The following is a 17560-nucleotide window of genomic DNA, read 5'->3' as shown; positions in this document are numbered from 1 at the left end:
CCCAGCAAACGCAAGTGCAAGCGCAGCCCACCCCAGCACAAGCGCAGCCCACCCCAGCACACACAAGTGCAAGCGCAGCCCACCCCAGCACAAGTCCAGCCCACCCCAGCAAACGCAAGTGCAAGCGCAGCCCACCCCAGCACAAGCGCAGCCCACCCCAGCAAGTGCAAGTGCAAGCGCAGCCCACCCCAGCAAACGCAAGTGCAAGCGCAGCCCACCCCAGCAAACGCAAGTGCAAGCGCAGCCCACCCCAGCACAAGCGCAGCCCACCCCAGCAAGTGCAAGTGCAAGCGCAGCCCACCCCAGCAAGTGCAAGTGCAAGCGCAGCCCACCCCAGCAAACGCAAGTGCAAGCGCAGCCCACCTCAGCACAAGCACAGCCCACCCCTGCAAACGCAAGTGCAAGTCCAGCCCACCCCAGCAAACGCAAGTGCAAGCGCAGCCCACCCCAGCAAATGCAAGTGCAAACGCAGCCCACCCCAGCAAACGCAAGTGCAAGCGCAGCCCACCCCAGCACAAGCGCAGCCCACCCCAGCAAACGCAAGTGCAAGTCCAGCCCACCCCAGCAAACGCAAGTGCAAGCGCAGCCCACCCCAGCAAACGCAAGTGCAAGCGCAGCCCACCCCAGCAAACGCAAGTGCAAGCGCAGCCCACCCCAGCACAAGCGCAGCCCACCCCAGCACACACAAGTGCAAGCGCAGCCCACCCCAGCAAACGCAAGTGCAAGCGCAGCCCACCCCAGCAAACGCAAGTGCAAGCGCAGCCCACCCCAGCAAACGCAAGTGCAAGCGCAGCCCACCCCAGCACAAGCGCAGCCCACCCCAGCAAACGCAAGTGCAAGCGCAGCCCACCCCAGCACAAGCGCAGCCCACCCCAGCAAACGCAAGTGCAAGCGCAGCCCACCCCAGCACAAGCGCAGCCCACCCCAGCAAACGCAAGTGCAAGCGCAGCCCACCCCAGCACAAGCGCAGCCCACCCCAGCAAACGCAAGTGCAAGCGCAGCCCACCCCAGCAAACGCAAGTGCAAGCGCAGCCCACCCCAGCACAAGCGCAGCCCACCCCAGCACAAGCGCAGCCCACCCCAGCAAACGCAAGTGCAAGTCCAGCCCACCCCAGCAAACGCAAGTGCAAGCGCAGCCCACCTCAGCACAAGCACAGCCCACCCCAGCAAACGCAAGTGCAAGTCCAGCCCACCCCAGCAAACGCAAGTGCAAGTCCAGCCCACCCCAGCACAAGCGCAGCCCACCCCAGCACACACAAGTGCAAGCGCAGCCCACCCCAGCAAACGCAAGTGCAAGTCCAGCCCACCCCAGCAAACGCAAGTGCAAGCGCAGCCCACCCCAGCACAAGCGCAGCCCACCCCAGCAAATGCAAGTGCAAGCAAAGCCCACCCCAGCACAAGCGCAGCCCACCCCAGCAAACGCAAGTGCAAGCCCAGCCCACCCCAGCGCAAGCGCAGCCCACCCCAGCAAACGCAAGTGCAAGCGCAGCCCACCCCAGCACAAGCGCAGCCCACCCCAGCAAACGCAAGTGCAAGCGCAGCCCACCCCAGCAAACGCAAGTGCAAGCGCAGCCCACCCCAGCAAACACAAGTGCAAGCGCAGCCCACCCCAGCACAAGCGCAGCCCACCCCAGCACACACAAGTGCAAGTGCAGCCCACCCCAGCACAAGCGCAGCCCACCCCAGCAAACGCAAGTGCAGCCCACCCCAGCACACGCAAGTGCAAGCGCAGCCCACCCCAGCAAACGCAAGTGCAAGTCCAGCCCACCCCAGCACAAGCGCAGCCCACCCCAGCACACACAAGTGCAAGCGCAGCCCGCCCCAGCAAACGCAAGTGCAGCCCGCCCCAGCACAAGCGCAGCCCGCCCCAGCAAACGCAAGTGCAAGCACAGCCCACCCCAGCACAACTCCAGCCCACCCTAGCAAACGCAAGTGCAAGGCCAGCCCGCCCCAGCACGCAGAGGCGCAAGTGCAGCCCACCCCAAACACAAATGCAAGTGCAGCCCACCCCCGCCTGCCGAGGCGTAAGTCCTGCCCAGCCCACAGCGGGGCAAGTCCAGCCCAGCCCACAGCGGCGCAAGGGGCCCACAGCTCCACACGCAGAGGCACAAGTGCAGCCCAGCCCATCCCCACAAGCAGAGGCGCAAGTGCAGCCAAGCCCACCCCCACAAGCAGAGGCGCAAGTGCAGCCGAGCCCTGCCCCGCAAACACAAGTGCAGCCTACCCCAGCAAGCAGCGGTGCAACTCCAGCCCAAGTCCAGCGAGCACCGGCAATGCAACTCCAGCCCAGCCCAAGTCCAGCCAGCGGCGGCAGCGCAGCTCCAGCCCAGCCCAAGTCCAGCGGCGGTGGCGGCGCAGCTCCAGCCCAGCCCAAGTCCAGCGGCGGTGGCGGCGCAGCTCCAGCCCAGCCCACAGCAGCACAAGGGGCCCACAGCTCCACACGCAGAAGCACAAGTGCAGCCCAGCCCTGCCCCGCAAAAACAAGTGCAGCCTACCTCACCAAGCAGCAGTGCAACTCCAGCCCAGCTCCAGTCCAGCCAGCGGCGGTGGCGCAACTCCAGCCCAGCTCCAGTCCAGCCAGCGGCGGTGCAAGCCTGGCCCATGTCCAGCCCAAGTCCAGCCAGCGGCGGTGGCGTGACCCCAGCCCAGCCCATGTCCAGCCAGCGGCGGCGGCGCGACCCCAGCCCAGCCCATGTCTGTTGGGGTTTGTTTTGAGCAAGAGGGGACTTGGGTCCCAGGAACACCTGTGCAATCCAGGCCTTGAAGGATTCTCTGTTGATAATATAGTGGTGGAGCAGGAGCTGTGAGAAAGCGCTGATTGCTTGGTATGCTGAAGTCCAGCTGCCCCTGAGAAGGGAGGCAAGCAAGATAAGGAGGAGGCGAGATCTGGGAAAGAGCGCAATTAGGCCGGACAGAAGAATTCCACAGAGTTGTGAAAACAATGATGTAACCTTTTAGAGAGTAACCAATAATATGTCGCCAAGTGGGCATAATTATAGTAAACCGTATATAAGATGTGTCTGATGCTCAATAAAGTTGGATTCCGCTGATCACATTGGTCGTATAGCGGCCCCTTCTCGCAACACATGTCCAGCCAGCGGCGGCGGCGCAAGCCCAGCCTATGTCCAGCCAGCGGCGGCGCAACTCCAGCCCAGCCCGCAAACAGCGGCGCAACTCCAGCCCAGCCCAAGTCCAGCCAGCGGCGGTGGCGCGACCCCAGCCCAGTCCGCAAACAGAGGCCCAAGTCCAGCCCAGCCAGCGGCGGCGCAAGCCCAGTCCGGCGCAAGTCCAGCCAGCGGCGGCGCAAGCCCAGCCCAGTCCGCAAACAGAGGCCCAAATCCAGCCCGGCCAGCGGCGGCGCAAGCCCAGCCCGGCGCAAATCCGGCCAGCGGCGGCGCAAGTCCGGCCAGCGGCGGCGGCGCGACCCCAGCCCAGCCCGCAAACAGCGGCGCGACCCCAGCAGCGGCGCAAGTCCAGCCAGCGGCGGCGGCGCGACCCCAGCAGCGGCGCAAGTCCAGCCAGCGGCGGCGGCGCGACCCCAGCCCAGTCCGCAAACAGAGGCCCAAGTCCAGCCCAGCCAGCGGCGGCGCAAACCCAGTCCGGCGCAAGTCCAGCCAGCGGCGGCGCAAGCCCAGCCCAGTCCGCAAACAGAGGCCCAAATCCAGCCCGGCCAGCGGCGGCGCAAGTCCGGCCAGCGGCGGCGGCGCGACCCCAGCCCAGCCCACAAACAGCGGCGCGACCCCAGCAGCGGCGCAAGTCCAGCCAGCGGCGGCGGCGCGACCCCAGCGGCGGCGCAAGTCCAGCCAGCGGCGGCGCAAGTCCAGCCAGCGGCGGCGCAAGTCCAGCCAGCGGCGGCGCAAGTCCAGCCAGCGGCGGCGGCGCAAGTCCAGCCCAGTCCGCAAACAGAGGCCCAAGTCCAGCCCAGCCAGCGGCGGCGCAACCCCAGTCCGGCGCAAGTCCAGCCAGCGGCGGCGCAAGCCCAGCCCAGTCCGCAAACAGAGGCCCAAATCCAGCCCGGCCAGCGGCGGCGCAAGTCCGGCCAGCGGCGGCGGCGCGACCCCAGCCCAGCCCACAAACAGCGGCGCGACCCCAGCGGCGGCGCAAGTCCAGCCAGCGGCGGCGCAAGTCCAGCCAGCGGCGGCGCAAGTCCAGCCAGCGGCGGCGGCGCAAGTCCAGCCCAGTCCGCAAACAGAGGCCCAAGTCCAGCCCAGCCAAGCCCAGCCCAGCAAGCAGCGGCGCAAGTCCAGCCCAGCCCAGCTTACCTTGCCATGTCCACAGAGGCCCGCATCCAGCTGGGCTTGTAGAATCTTCATTGAGCCTAGGGCTAGCCTCCAGCAGCTGCCTTATCCCCTGAGGACATCTTCCCAGCAGAGAGAGAGGGGCAGGAGAGAATCCCCACAGGGTGAAAGGGGATTTAATGAATTCCCCAGATGAAGACCAAAGTCTAGAAAGTGATGCTCCCAGCAGGCAGGCAGGCAGTCCTCAGCAGGCAGGCAGGCAGTCCTCAGCAGGCAGGCAGGCAGGCAGTCCTCAGCAGGCAGGCTGGCAGTCCTCAGCAGGCAGGCAGGCAGGCAGTCCTCAGCAGGCAGGCAGGCAGGCAGTCCTCAGCAGGCAGGCTGGCAGTCCTCAGCAGGCAGGCAGGCAGGCAGTCCTCAGCAGGCAGGCTGGCAGTCCTCAGCAGGCAGGCTGGCAGTCCTCAGCAGGCAGGCTGAGGAGGAGCCCCAGCAGGAAGATGTCCCTCCCTAGCAAACTTCCCTCTTTATACTGCTTGTGGTGCAACAAGCGCCACCTGTAGCTAACTGCAGTCAGCTGTGCTGGAGTCTGAAGCCCAGGGCTGGCCTGTGCTGGTCCCAGCCAAGCTCTCTGACACCTACCTGAAATCCCTGCTCCTGCTTTCGGCATCTGGTGGTGGGTCCATGGCACATTTAATTGATTTATCTCCTCAGAGCTGAGTCCAGGCCCTTCCTAGCCCCTCAAAATCTCTCAGCTAGCAGATGGTGCCAAGCATACTCCAGCAGCAAATGCAGCTCACCTGGGAAACATCTTCCCAAGTGGATGCCCCACCCATCTAGTGAGGGTGACTCAAGCTGACCACATTTTACACAGAGATACAGGGTCAGAGACCCTGACCTTGCCAGGAGCGCTGCGGGGAGGCTTGGCGCGTGCCGCGGGCAGAGCGGGCAGCGGCATCCATCCTTTCTGGAGACGCCGAGCTTTTAGCTGCTTGCCTCCTGGGTGCCGTGTGGCACACGCTGGCAATTTCACCGACTGGGAGCTGCCAAACCAGGATACAGTGGTGATGTAAGCTTTTACTACAAGAGTTCTTCTTCCAACTCCTTCCAGTACCTGAAGGGGCCTACAAGAAAGCTGGGAAGAGGCTTTTGACAAAGGCTTAGTAGTGACAGGATGAGAGGCAATGGGTTGAAGCTTGAGGAGGGCAGACTGAGACTGGAGATTAGGAAGAAATTCTTTCCAGTGAGGGTGGGGAGACAGGGAACAGGCTGCCCAGGGAGGCTGTGCATGCCTCCTGCCTGGGGGTGTTCAAGGCCAGGTTGGATGAGCCCTCCAGCAGCCAAGTCTACTTGAGAGGCATCCTGCCCCTGGCAGGGGGTTGGAGTAGATGATGTCTGAGGTCCCTTCCAACCCAACCCCCTCTGTGATTCCCACTGCATTTGGGGGCAGACGCAGAGAAGAACTGAGCGTCAGGTCTGCGGCTGCAGAACCTTTCAACCATTATTGGAAGCCCAGAACCTAGAGCACTTCCTCAGCAGCAGTGTTCACTGCAGGACACTCCTGTTTGGGAGACACACAGCCTGGTCAGCAGCAGCCCCAAGCCACCACAGGTCTTACCTCCCTTCCTGTGGGCTTGTGGCTCTCTGCTTCTGAGGAGACCATCAGGGGCTTAGTTTAGGTTTTCTGTCACACATGGGGAAGGGTCTGGAGAGCAGGTCTGGTGAGGAGCAGCTGAGGGAGCTGGGGAGGTTTAACATGGGGAAAAAAGGAGGTTGAGGGGAGACCTTCTCCTGTTCTCCACATCTCCCTGAAAGAAGATTGGAGGGGGGGGGGGGGGGTGTGATCTCTTCTCCCTAGGAACAAGTGATAAGACAAGAGGAATTGGCCTCAAATTGCAGCAGGGGAGGTTTAGGTTGGACATTAGGAGAAACTTCTTCCCTGAAAGAGTTCACAAAGACTGGAACCTGGAAAAGAAAGCATCTCAATATGCTTCTTGCTTTCTCTTTGAAGCATGCCATTGTCTCTTCAGCTGCTCATAGTTTATCACCACAGCAGCAGAACTCCCACAGGAGGGCATTGCAACAGGCTGGTGTTATGTGGAGGGCAATCAGTCATCCCTGGCTGGAAGGAATCCCAATTTCATTTCTAAGTCTGATGAAGCTGGCCTCTCAAATCCACTTGATGTATCTACTAATATTATGCTTAGATAGAAACATAAGACTTCTTCCTCCAGAGCTGTCATGATCATTTGAATCAGGGTTTAGAATAGAAGAAAGGAGGTTAGAAAAACAAAAAACACACACACACCCCCAAAAAAAAAGGGAAAAAAGGGGAATAGGAAACCGTTTCAATGACACCAAAACCCGCTGGAATGAGGAAGGAAATCATCTTGGCCTTTATGTGCACAGCAAACAGGGAGAAGAAATGAGTGTTGGTGAGACCAAAGGCACAGGATACAGAAAGGGGCTTTGGGTTAAAAAATAAACCAGCTTGCAATGACAGAGATAACACTCCGTGGTCACAGAATGCTGACGGAGAGCGGCTTGGCCAGCTCCTCTGCCAGCTCTCAGCACCCTAGGATGGATCCCGTCCGCTCCCATGGACTTGTGGGGATCCAAGCGCCTGAGGAGATCGCTACTTCCTCCTGGAACACAGGGGTGCTATACTGCTCCCTGCCTCCATCTGCCAGCTCTGCAGGCCGGCTGTCTGGAAGACATTCTGTTCTGCTAGTAAAATTTGAGGCAAAGAAGGTGTTAAGTACCTCTGCCTTTTCCTCATCCCTTGTCACAACGTTCCCCTCCGTGTCCACCAAGGAGTGGAGGTTGTCCTTGCCCTTCCTCTTGCTATTAATGTATTATAGAAGGACTTTTTGTTGTCCTTCACAGCAGAGGCCAGGCTAAGCTCCAAATGTGCTTTTGCCTCCCTAATTTTCTTCCTACATGACCTAGCAACATCCTTAAACATTCCATGGGTTGCCTCCCCTTTCTTCCAAAGATGGTACACCCTCTTTTTTCCCTTTAGTTCTATTAGGAGCCCATTGCCCATCCAGGCTGGCCGTCTGCCCCGGCGGCTCATCTTCCAGCACACTGGCACAGCCTGTCCCTGCGCCTTCAACAGTTCCTCCTTGAGGCAGGCCCAGCTCTCCTGGACCCCTTTGTTTTTAAGGGCTGTTTCCCAAGGAACCTTCTGAGTTAGTTCCTTGAGTAACCTGAAGTCTGTCCTCCGTCAGTCCAGAGTGGAGGTCTTCTTGCTGCCCCTCTTAGCTTGGCTGCATATTGAACGCTCAATTGTCTCGTGGTCACTGGAGCCCAGACAGCCTCCAACCACCACATCACCCACCAGCCCTTCCCTGTTGGTGAAGAGGAGGTCAAGCATAGCCTTGTCCCTGGTAGGCTCTCGCAGCACCTGGGATAAGAAGCTGTCCTCCATGCACTCTAAGAACCTCCTAGACTGCCTCCTCTCTGCTGTGTTGAGATCCCAGCAGATGTCAGGCAGGTTGAAGTCGCCCATGAGAACAAGGTCTGGAGATCTTGAGACAGCCCTAAGCTGCCTATAGAATGCTTCATCAACATCTTCCTCCTGGTTGGGTGGTCTATAACAGACTCCAACCAGGGTGTCTGCCCTGCTGGTCTTCCCTCTAATTCTTACCCACAAGCATTCAACCTGATGGTCCCTGATCTCCAGCTCAATGGCATCTAGTGCCCCCTGATGTACAGGGCCACCCCTCCACCCCTTCTCCCTTGCCTGTCTCTCCTGAAGAGCTTGTAACCATCAATTGCAGCACTCCAGTCATGTGAGTTGTCCCACCACGTCTCTGTGATGGCAACTACATCATAACTTTCCTGCTGCAGCAAGGCTTCCAGCTCCTCCTGTTTGTTGCCCATGCTTCGTGCATTAGTGTACATGCACTGCAGCTGGGCTGCTGGTTTCACCTCTGGCTCTGGCTTATCACCCCCAGACTCCTGCCTCCTGATGAAGAAAGGCTGACAGATGCAGGTCATCTCTTTAGCCTGAGCAGTGGGACTTGATGATCATAGAGGTCTTTTCCCACTGAAACAATTCTATGATTCTATAAATTGACCCACTGGGGGAAAAAAAACCCAAATAACCAAGGCCACAAATGACATACTTAAACATAACAACTCTCTTCCTGCAGCTCAGCAGAAGGTGTGCAGGCCTTCCAAAAATCCTGCTCCCTCTTCTAGCCACCTCCAGCAGAAGAATAGAATAGAACAGAACAGAACAGACCAGACCAGACCAGGTTGGAAGAGACCTTCGAGATCATCGTGTCCAACCTATCACCCAGCACCATCTGATCAACTAACCCATGGCACCAAGCACCCCACCAAGTCTCTTCCTAAACACTTCCAGTGATGGTGACTCCACCACCTCCCTGGGCAGCCCATTCCAAGGAGCACCAGAGAGAGAAGCATCCACTGCAGAGCTGGGGTGCCACTGACCGAGCAAGCCGAGGAGCCAAGGCCTCACTGCCCACAGCCCCAGGCCAGCCAGCAAGCTCCTTCTGTGTCACTTCCCTCAGGCCAGCCTGACCCAGACCTGAGCCTCCACCACTGTGCCAGGAGAGGCTCACAGAATGTTATGACTCCATGGGTGGCGTGGGAAGGGAATCTAAAGATCATCCAGTTCCAGCCCTCCCTGCCATGGGCAGGGACACCTCCCACCAGCCCAGGTTGCTCAAGGCCTCATCCAGCCTGGCCTCGAACACCTCCAGGCAGGCAGCACCCTGACCAACCTGGGCAGCCTGTCCCAGTGTCTCTCCACCCTCTATGCCAAGAATTTCTTCCTCATCTCCAGGGGCTTTAGCTCCCCTTCTCAAGATTCCCTCCCCCAGGCTGCTGGAGGCTTTCCACTCCCAGCACACCTCTCAGACAGCCTCCCCTCAGACCGGGCCCCGTGGCCAGCCTACAGCTCCAGATCCGCTCGGGACCCCCTGCCCACCCCGCAACCACCGACCCACACCGGGCCCTTCCCTGGAGGCCAGCCGCACACCCACCCCGCGTGAGCCCGGCCCCTGTCCTTCAGCACCTCGCCAACCACCAGCGCCGTGCGGCACTCCGTCCGCCCTCCTCTCCCCTCCAGCTAGGCCTGTCCCGCTCCCGCCGCCACCAGAGGGCCGCTCGTCCCCTCCCCACGCCAGGGGGACCGCGGCGGGCCCCACCTTCCTTCCTTGGCCACCTGCGCCGGGCTGTCCTCGGTGATGACCTGCGGGCGAAGCGGTCGCCGCTGCCGCAGGCCCTCTGCCTCATTCATGCTGCCGCCGCTGCCGCGCACCGGCACCGCCTCCTCCTCGCTCCCACGCCCCCCCTAGGGAGCCGCCCCTTGGCTGCGGCCCCGCCTCCTCCACGCTCCCACGTAGGGAGCCGCCTCCTCGGCTGCGGCCCCGCCTCCTCCACGCTCCCACGTAGGGAGCCGCCCCCTTGGCTGCGGCCCCGCCTCCTCCACGCTCCCACGTAGGGAGCCGCCCCCTTGGCTGCGGCCCCGCCTCCTCCACGCTCCCACGTAGGGAGCCGCCCCTGGCTGCGGCCCCGCCTCCTCCACGCTCCCACGTAGGGAGCCGCCCCTGGCTGCGGCCCCGCCTCCTGCACGCTCCCACGTAGGGAGCCGCCCCCTTGGCTGCGGCCCCGCCTCCTGCACGCTCCCACGTAGGGAGCCGCCCCCTTGGCTGCGGCCCCGCCTCCTCCACGCTCCCACGTAGGGAGCCGCCCCCTTGGCTGCGGCCCCGCCTCCTGCACGCTCCCACGTAGGGAGCCGCCCCCTTGGCTGCGGCCCCGCCTCCTCCACGCTCCCACGTAGGGAGCCGCCCCCGTCGATGCGGCCCCAAAAGCTCCGCGCAGGAGGCAGCCGCTGCGGCACGTTGCGGGTTACAGCCTGCCCGAGCTCCATCAGCCGCTGCTGGGTACCTTGCCAACGGCTGGGGCCGTCCCCTGCGCGTTCACCAAGCACTCTGCAGCCACGGGCAGCTCGGCCAGCTCCACCGATGCCTCCTGAGCGGGCCGGGGCTCCCGTGGGCAGCGCCGGGGCTTGCAGCCTTCCCTCTCCCCGGCTGCGGCGTAGGCAGGGCGAGCCCGAGCGGCAGGGCTCGGGAGATGGCGCCAGGAAACCACGGAGGAGGAGAAGAGAAACGGAATTAGAATAGACCAGACCAGGGTGGAAAAGACCTTCGAGATAATCGACTCCGACCGCTCACCCAACACCATCTGATCAACTAAACCATGGCACCAAGTGCTTCATCCAGTCTCCTCTTAAACACCTCCAGTGATGGTGACTCCACCACCTCCCTGGGCAGCACATTCCACTGGCCAATCAATTGTCGGGGTTGGAAGGGACCTCAAGGCTCAGACAGTTCCAACCCCCCTGCCATGGGCAGGGACACCTCACACTACAGCAGGCTGCTCACAGCCACATTCAGCCTGGCCTTACAAAAATGGAACCATAGAGATGTGGGGGGAAATGGTCCCCGGTGTGACAGGAAGGCTGTGGGGTGCAGAAGGCAAAGCCCTCGCTGGCTGCCGGAGCCCTCGCTGGCCCTAGCATGTTGCGATTCTGTAAAGCGAGATGGGAGGGGTGGTACCTGCACCTCCCCCTTTCTGTCAGCCCCTGGGCTCCAAGAGCACCACCTGTGCTCCTCTCTCGTTTTCTTTTTTTCAGTAACACGACCTGCTGAGGGTTTTTCTGGCTGCTTTGCCTTGCTCAGGAGCTGCAGCGTTACAGGACTGACCCTGGGTGCCGGCACCGCGGTGTTCCCACAGCTTTGTTAGCCCTGCAACAGACGGGGTTTGGTGAGTGCAGCAAAATTGACGAGAGCTGGAACGGGAGGCCACCCCAGCTGCACATGGTCAAGGAAAGAGAAAGGCTGTTTGGCATCAGACCTAGTAACAAGACGTGTGAGTTTTCCTCGGAGAGGGGCTGTGGCCAGGAAAAGGGGCTGGAGGGGGAAGCCTTTTTTCTCTCTCTCTCTGAATTGCTTTCAGGCAAGGGGCCCAGCAGCTGCGAGAGAGCTTAGCGCTGCTCTCCCCTAAAGGCTCTCGCGTTCCTGAACAGCCAGCCCAGCCCACGACCCTGTGAGTATTCCACAACCTCTCCACCCTCATAGTAAAGAACTTGTTCCTGATAGCCAATGTAGATCTGCTTTTCTCTAGTTTGAAGCCATTTTCCCCTGTCCTGTCACTGCAGGTCTTTGTAAACAGTCTCTCTGTTCCTGTAGGCTCCCTTCAGGTACTGGAAGGCTGCTATTAGGTCTCCATGGAGCTGCTTCCTCTCCAGGCTGAACGCCCCCAGCTCCCTGAGCCTGTCTTTGCAGCAGAGGTGCTCCAACCCCCTGATCGTGGCCCTTCTCTGCACCCTCTCCCTCAGGTCCCTGCCCTTCCTGTATTGAGGGCTCCAGAGTTTGCAGGCTGGTAATTTTGCATAGCCATGACCGTTTCCACCCCAAAAGGAGGTTATGTCCTCAGCTCCTTCTATCCAGGACAAAGCAAGGTGAGGCTTACTGCCTTGAAAAACATGCTGCATGTCTAGACTTAACCAGAAGACAATTCTCTGCCCACAACTCTCTGTTCTCAGGGTGGAGAAGAATCATCTGTTCCCGTTTAGTTAAATAAAAAACACACCAGAAACTTGTTGCTGAAATCAGTTCCTGTGGCTTTAACTGACCACAAGGACAGGCCCTGGATAGAATTGTGTTGGGTTGGAAAACAGTCTCCCTTCTACCAGTAAGTGCTCAGTATTTAATCAGGGCAGCTGCAGCACAAAGTGAGGAGATGGACATCTGCCTTTCTATCTAACCCTTCCCGTGGCTGGTTGGAAACACTTGCCTGAGGGCTGCAAGAGCTGAGAGTGGCAGTGGAAGCTGTCCAGAAGCAGCTGCTGGAGGTAGCAGCCCTGTTCCCTGCAGGGAAGTTGGACTAGATAACCTTTAAAGGTCCTTTTCAACTCAATCCCTTCTGTGATAAGTGGCTGATGAGGATGTTCAGTGCTCAACCCCCCATTACAGAATGGCAGGAGTCAGAAAAGAGCTCTGGAGATCCTCAAGTCCAACTCCCCTGTCAAGGCAGGTCACAGAGGAACACAGCCAGGTGGGTTTTGAATGTCTCCAGAGACAGAGACTCCATCACCTCTCTGGGCAGCCTGTTCCAGTGCTCAGTCAACCTTAAAGGGAAGAACTTTTCCCTTATGTTTAGATAGAACTTCTTATGTTCAAGTTTGTGCCCACTAGCCCTTGTCTTGTCACTGCAAAAAGCCTGGTCCCATCCTCCTGACACCCACCCTGTCAGTATTTCTAAGCATTGGTGAGATTTCCCCCTCAGTCTGCTCTTTTCCAGACTGAAGAGTCCAAATTGCATGTCTCTGCTTGTAAAAGAGATGTTCCAGTCCCTTCAGCATCATTGCAGCCCTTCCCTTTCCCCTTCTTGGCCATTAGAATGTGCTGCCCAGGGAGGTGGTGGAGTCACCATCACTGGAGGTGTTTAGGAAGAGACTGGATGGGGTGCTTGGTGCCATGGTTGAGTTGATTAGACGGTGTTGGGTGAGAGGTTGGACATCTCTGAGGTCTCTTCCAACCTGGTTTATTCTATTCTATGTCTTCTCCAGCAAGTCCCTGTAGTGCCAGCCATCTGGTATGCAGAGGGTGAAACAGTCTTTCTCACTTCATGGACAAGGTGGCCTGCAGAGGATGAGTTCCTGACGCTGACAAATGATCCATGGCACCTGGAAACAAATTTCTGCTCAGCTGCCTGGCTCTGGGTCAGCTACACACTCCCCTCCTGCAAGATGCTGCCTCTGCTGTTCCCCAGACACCTCCCCTTTTCACTCCTTCTCTGCCTGTGCACACTGTAGCTGAACTGTCCACATCAACTGATGGCAATTAATCCTCCCCACTAATTGTTCTCTGCTTGCATCAGGCAGGAAAGTGAGTGCAGAGCAGCAGGACCTTGGGATTTACAGGAGACATGCAGCGTAGTGCCGTGCAAATGCTGCCTCTTCCCTGAGTTGTTTGGCAGTGGCAGTTTTTTGGCAGCCACCCATTTCCTGTGAGCTGTTCTTCAGAGAAAAGCAGCACAGCAAAAACAGCAATTTGGACCTGACTTACCCAGAGCTCAAACTGCTTTGGACTATGTTAGCAACCTCCAGTAATCAGGACAGGCAGAACCAAGTCGAAAGAGCAGGAAAAGTCCCAGACCCCTTAGGGAATGGAGGTCTGGACAACTGACTCAAAGTCAATCCATCACACAGGGAGGAAGGAAGATGAAAGCATGAATGCAGAGATCATTCCTTAAATGAAAACATGAATACAGTGATCATTCCTTAAATGAAAACATGAATACAACCAGAACAGAACTTCCAGCATTGAAGATATTCTACAGAAAGCAATACAGAGATCATTGAAGAACTGTTTGGTCAACTTCCTATTTTCACTGAATGCAGAGATTCTGCATTCAATTCTGGTCAGCTTTAATGAAAATATGAATATTGAGATCATTGAAGAACCTTTTTGGTCACCTTCAGTGAAAATATGAATACTGAGATCATTGAAGAACCTCCTGGTCAGCTCCAATGGGGATGTGAATACAGAGATCACTGAAGAACCTTCTGGTCAGCTCCAATGGCGATGTGAATAGAGAGGTCACTGAAGAACCTTCTGGTCAGCTCCAGTGGGGATGTGAATAAAGAGACTGAAGAACCTTCTGGTCAGCTCCAATGGTGATGTGAATACAGAGATCACTGAAGAACCTCCTGGTCAACTCCACTGGAGATGTGAATACAGAGATCACTGAAGAACCTCCTGGTCAGCTCCAGTGGAGATGTGAATAAAGAGATCATTGAAAAACCTTCTGGTCAGCTTCACTGGAGATGTGAATACAGAGATCATTGAAGAACCTTCTGGTCAGCTCCAGTGGAGATATGAATAAAGAGATCATTGAAGAACCTTCTGGTCAGCTCCAATGGAGATGTGAATACAGAGATCATTGAAGAACCTTCTGGTCAGCTCCAGTGGAGATGTGAATACAGAGTCATTGAAGAACCTTCTGGTCAGCTCCAGTGGAGATGTGAATACAGAGTCATTGAAGAACCTTCTGGTCAGCTCCAATGGAGATGTGAATACAGAGATCATTGAAGAACCTCCTGGTCAGCTCCAGTGGAGATATGAATAAAGAGATCATTGAAGAACCTTTTTTGTCACCCTCAGTGAATAAAGAGCTCATTGAAAAAACCTTCTGGTCAGCTTTAATGAAAACATGAATACAGAGGTCATTGAAGAACCTTCTGGGAAAGGGCAATAATTGTGTTTAAAGCATGATCACAAGAAAGCAAGCCTTTCATTTCCTTTTCTAGGCTGTACAACACCTCTAGAGAGATTAGCTTTCCCTTTTTAACATCAAGACAATCATAGGCTTTGTCTCCAGTGGAGGGAAAAGACACCAGGAGTAAAACTGGCAAAAGCAAGTGTGGGGGTGAAAAAACCCAACCCCTACCAAACACATTTCCCCTTTGCAACAAACTGCAGCAGGTTAAAAGTGGCTCTGGATCTCGGTTAGTGAAGCCACAAGACCAGGCTGCCCAGGGAGGTGGGGGAGTCCCCAGCCCTGAGGGTGTTCAAGGCACGTGTGGACATGGCACCTGGGGCACGGTTTATTGCCCATGGTGGTGTGGGGCTAATGGTTGGACTCTGTGATCTTGGTCTTTTCCAACCCAATGAAGCTACAAAGGGCAAGCTGGCAAATAACCCAGAAGTTCCTCATGAACACACAAAGGTTTGGAAGAACTCAAGAGCTCAGCTTTTCCAAACAAAGCAAGCCCAAGTTTCTCCCATAATTCTGCTGTAAAGTAGTCCCTGTGTTGTTGCCAGCTCCATAATTAGTGAAGATCAGTTCTTAAGACTGGTCTTAGCATCACAGAAGGGTTTGGGTTGGAAGAGACCTTAAAGATCATCTAGATTCAACCTCCCTTCCTGGAACAGGGACACCTTCCACTAGCTCAAGTTGCTCAAAGCCTCACCCAAAATGTCCTTGAATGCTTCCAGAGAAGTGGGCAACCACAAGTTCCCTGGGCAAACTGTTCCTTTGTCTCCCCAGTTCAAAAGGGACAGGGAATGAATGGAGAAAGTCCAATGGAGAATGATGAGGGACTGGAACATCTGTCTGATGAGGAAAGGCTGAGCAGCCCAGGGCTGGACAAGAGAAGACTGAGAGGAGAGGCTGTCTCATTAATGCTTGGCAATATCTGAAGGGGGGGTGTCAAGAAGGTGCCAATCTCTTTCCAGTGGGGGAGCAATGCTTATCAATATCTAAAAGGCAGAGGTCAAGAAGGTGATGTTAGCCTCTTTTCAATCATGTCCTGTAATAGGACAAGGGGCATTGATGAGGTCACCTCTCAGTCTCCTCTCCAAGCTAAAGAGCCTCAGTCTCTCCTCACAAGGAAGATGTTCCACTCCTTCAACCATTTCTAGACAGACTAAGAACATGTGGGACCTGACCCCTCCTACACAACTTGCAATGCATTGTGGACGTGGAGGAAGCCCAGTGATAGGCTTTATGGCTCAGATTTGCAGCTGGAAGTACTGGTGCTGGTTTGCCTGGGTGGGACAGCTGGGGACACAGGCTCACCATCACTGGCAAGTCCTAGGACATTCAGTGGTAGGAAGAGATCCTCACATGGAAAGCTAGAGGAGGTATTAGAACAACAGGGCAAGCACAAGAAAGAGTTATCAGACTAGCCATGACACAGAATTGTCAGGGTTGGAAGGGACCTCAAGGAGCAGCCAGCTCCACCCCCACTGCCATGGGCAGGGACACCTCACACTACAGCAGGTTGCTCACAGCCACCTCCAGCCTGGCTGCAAACACCTCCAGGCATGAGGCTTCCACCACCTCCCTGGGCAGCCTGTGCCAGGCTCTCACCACCCTCATGGTCAAGAACTTCTTCCTCACATCCAATCTGAATCTACCCACTTCTAGGTTTTTTCATTCCATCCCCCCCAGTCCTGTCACTCCCTGACACCCTCAAAAGTCCCTCCCCAGCTTTCCTGTAGCCTCCTTCAGATACTGGAAGGCCACAATAAGACCTCCTTGGAGCCTTCTCTTCTCCAGACTGCACAACCCCAACTCTCTCAGTCTGTCTCCACAGCAGAGCAGCTCCAGCCCTCTGCTCATCCTCCTGGCCCTGCTCTGGACACCTTCCAGCACCTCCAGATCCTTCCTGTAACAGGGGCTCCAGAACTGGACATGTTCTTCTCACTTCCCTCCTAACCTTGACCTTCATGTGGAACATCTACCAGAACACCCAGCACTGCTGAAGAGGCACCACACAGGCTGCAGTGACATACAGCTGCTTCAACTCAGATATCCAAGCTGGAGAAGGTACAACTGAAGAAGAGAAACCCACAGCTTCTTTCCAAACAGCAGAAATATGGTAGAAGAGCATTTCCCTCTGCACTGACATTAAAATGAGAAGCATCAAACATCTGCATCCTGCCTCAGCCAGTATTACATCCCATCATAGCTAATGGAAGCTGCCAGCAACTGCTCTGCACCAGCCCTAAAGCAATGAGAGGCAGCTCAGTGACTGTGCAGAACTGCAGCTTGCTCCTTCCTCTCTGCACCTCAAAATACACTGGAGTGGAAAATGTTGTTGCCCTAGAAGAAAAGACCCCAAGAGTTTAATACAAAGAAACCCAGCAAGAGAAGTCTGTCATTGGCATGGCTGAGACCTTCCCCATTGCCAGAGGGCAGAGGTTCCAGAGCTGCCTTGTTATGAGGAAGCCTTCTCCTTGTATTTCTGGTAAGCATCCAGTATCTCCTTGACAACACTTGGATCATCCAGCGTGGTGGTGTCTCCCATGCTGCCTGACTGCTCAGTGACCACTTTCCTCAGCAGCCTCCTCATGATCTTCCCTGATCTGGTTTTGGGGAGCCGTTTCACCACCTGCAGAGGAGGGGAAAAAACCAGAGCTGGGTGCTGCACTTTGGCCACAGCAACCCCAGGCAGTGCTGCAGGCTGGGGTCAGAGTGGCTGAGAGCTGCCAGGCAGAAAGGGACCTGGGGGTGCTGGTTGACAGTAGCCTGCTGGGCCCCATCCTCTTTAACATCTTCATTGATGATCTGGATGAGGGCATTGAGTCAGTCATCAGCAAGTTTGCAGATGAGACCAAGTTAGGAGCAGATGTTGGTCAGTGAGAGGGCAGAAGGGCTCTGCAGAGGGACCTCGACTGACTGGGCAGATGGGCAGAGGCCAACAGGATGGCATTCACCAAGTCCAAGTGCCAGGGGCTGCACTTTGGCCACAGCAACCCCAGGCAGTGCTACAGGCTGGG

The 17560-nt window shown here is 57.0% G+C and overlaps 2 protein-coding genes across 4 annotated transcripts in view; both read right to left on the bottom strand.

Moving 5' to 3' along the window:
- Nucleotides 1-9545, bottom strand: part of APMAP (adipocyte plasma membrane associated protein) — a 35752-nt gene extending 26207 nt beyond the window's left edge. The window contains exon 1 of one of the 2 annotated variants that reach the window (XM_068169759.1): nucleotides 9413-9545. In XM_068169759.1, coding sequence (XP_068025860.1) covers nucleotides 9413-9504 — 92 coding nt within the window. In that variant the 5' untranslated portion in view covers nucleotides 9505-9545. Of the gene's footprint in view, nucleotides 1-4262; nucleotides 4399-9412 lie in introns of those variants that run through there. The other variant, XM_068169760.1, reaches the window with a different exon arrangement.
- Nucleotides 9546-14452: 4907 nt separating this feature from the next.
- The window catches only part of ACSS1 (acyl-CoA synthetase short chain family member 1), a 43219-nt gene continuing 40111 nt past the window's right edge, over nucleotides 14453-17560 (bottom strand). For both annotated transcript variants that reach the window (XM_068169757.1, XM_068169758.1), the window contains one exon: nucleotides 14453-17172. In XM_068169757.1, the coding sequence (XP_068025858.1) occupies nucleotides 16999-17172 (174 nt within the window). In that variant the 3' untranslated portion in view covers nucleotides 14453-16998. The remainder of the gene's footprint in view (nucleotides 17173-17560) is intronic.

This window comes from Melanerpes formicivorus, unplaced genomic scaffold (assembly GCF_026170545.1).
Source record: "Melanerpes formicivorus ecotype bairdi unplaced genomic scaffold, bMelFor1.0.p_v2 SCAF_220, whole genome shotgun sequence".
NCBI classification, from domain to species: Eukaryota; Metazoa; Chordata; class Aves; order Piciformes; family Picidae; genus Melanerpes; species Melanerpes formicivorus.
This window is presented reverse-complemented; position numbering and strand designations above follow the sequence as displayed.